Source organism: Sciurus carolinensis, chromosome 3 (genome assembly GCF_902686445.1).
Source record: "Sciurus carolinensis chromosome 3, mSciCar1.2, whole genome shotgun sequence".
In the NCBI taxonomy this organism is placed as follows: domain Eukaryota; kingdom Metazoa; phylum Chordata; class Mammalia; order Rodentia; family Sciuridae; genus Sciurus; species Sciurus carolinensis.
In genome coordinates, this window is record NC_062215.1 from 177,089,909 (window position 1) to 177,091,743 (window position 1,835).

Consider the following 1,835-nt stretch of genomic DNA (forward strand, 5'->3'; position numbering starts at 1 on the left):
ATACAAGCAGGTCGGTCAATGGATGTTATTCATTAATCAAGACTCTTTTGAGGAAATCATTGACAGTGTGTGTCATATATTTTCAGAAATTCTTGAATACACCCCAACTCTTCTGGTATTTAAGTGCCTGCACTTCTTCCGCCTACCGTATCCCTTGGGGTTTGTATCCAAGCAGCTGGATTCCTGGGCCTCGACTGTCCCATGGCTCCTGGTCTTTTGCCTGCCCCCCTTCCTCTGTGTGTGTGTCTGCTGCTGGCATCTGGCCTTGCCCAGGCAGGCAAGCTGCTGGTGGTGCCCATGGATGGCAGCCACTGGTTTACCATGCGGTCAGTCGTGGAAAAACTCATCCACAGAGGGCATGAAGTTGTGGCTGTCATGCCAGAGGTGAGTTGGCAACTGGGGAAGGCATCCAACTTTACAGTAAAGACTTACTCAACTTCTTATACTATGGAGGACTTGGACCGTGAATTCAAATTTTTTCTTGACACTCAATGGAAAACTCCAGAACAAAGTATGTATGGTGTAGCAATGGGTTCATCCAAGGCATTTTTTAACATCACTTTTTCACGGTGTAAGAGTTTGTTTAATGACAAGAAATTAGTGGACTTGTTAAAGAAGAGCTCTTTTAATGCAGTGTTTCTGGATCCTTTTGATATGTGTGGCTTAGTTGTTGCCAAATACTTTTCACTTCCATCCGTGGTCTTCGCCAGGGTAGTGTTCTGCCGTTTTCTGGAAGAAGGTGCTCAGTGCCCCAGTCCTCTCTCTTATGTTCCCAGACTTTTCTTGATGTCCTCAGATGCTCTGACTTTTGTGAAAAGGGTAAGGAACCACCTACACAACTTGGAAGAATATTTATTTTGCCCTTATTTTTTCAAACCTGCCTTGGAAATCGCCTCTGAAATTCTCCAGACACCTGTCACAATAAGTGATCTCTCCAGCCAAGTGTCCATTTGGTTACTACGAACTGACTTTGTTTTGGACTATCCCAGACCTGTGATGCCCAACATGATCTTCATAGGTGGAATCAACTGCCACCAGGGGAAGCCACTGCCCAAGGTACGTTGTGTCTCCTTTAGCACATTGAGAAGCACTTGGCCTTGGATGTTGAAAAGAGAAATCTTCTGAACAGTGATTTGTTATTTGCACATGTCGTAGTTAGAGTTTTTTTCTGGTTTCATGAACTTTTTTTTTTCAATTAATTTTGCTGTGGGTTTTCAAACATTAGAATTCTAACCTCATTAATCCATGAATATGTGCAATTGATATAATTGTTTGTAATTTCTAGGTTGTATTTTAATACTGTTTCATAGTTACACTGGCAAATATTCTTTTATGCTCATACTGTTTTCTCCTATAGAAAAGTCCTCCTGTATTTTTCTGCATCTTCTCAGTTTCTTGAAAATTTGTGTGTATATGAAGTTATCTAATACAAAATTTATACCTACATTTAAAAGCATGTGTGATAATGGACCAGACATAGTGTTCTTTAGCTTGCACTTTTCACTTGCCAACAAATATTCAGCATGCTCCCCATCCGATATGTATGGATATAATGGGTTCTTTTGATGATAGCATTAAAGCTTTACTTTGTGTATTCCTTACTTTTATCTCCAACCAATGGTGATAGACAATAAAGCCTTTTCTCCCTTTGACTTTATGAACAGAAGTTTGGTAAGCATCTTAAATATTTTCTTTGCCTCCAACTATTTTCATGTTCTTGCTTTTATCTCAGGCATAGAGTTGCTGAATTTGATGGTATGCATATATCACATTTTAATGGATTTGAGACACTGGTTTCAAATCTTGGAAAAACCTTGTACTAAAAGCAGTAGTAT

The 1,835-nt window shown here is 39.8% G+C and overlaps 1 protein-coding gene across 1 annotated transcript; it reads left to right on the plus strand.

The window, feature by feature from the left end:
- Positions 1-201: 201 nt before the first annotated feature.
- LOC124979723 (UDP-glucuronosyltransferase 1A8-like) lies at positions 202-1,125 on the plus strand. The gene has a single exon (XM_047544324.1). The coding sequence runs from the start codon at positions 202-204 to the stop codon at positions 1,123-1,125; it is 924 nt and encodes a 307-aa protein (XP_047400280.1).
- The last annotated feature ends 710 nt before the right edge of the window (positions 1,126-1,835 follow it).

Bases quoted from the DNA above. Each gene is read 5' to 3' on its own strand.
- LOC124979723 (XM_047544324.1), top strand. From the start codon at position 202: ATGGCTCCTGGTCTTTTGCCTGCCCCCCTTCCTCTGTGTGTGTGTCTG.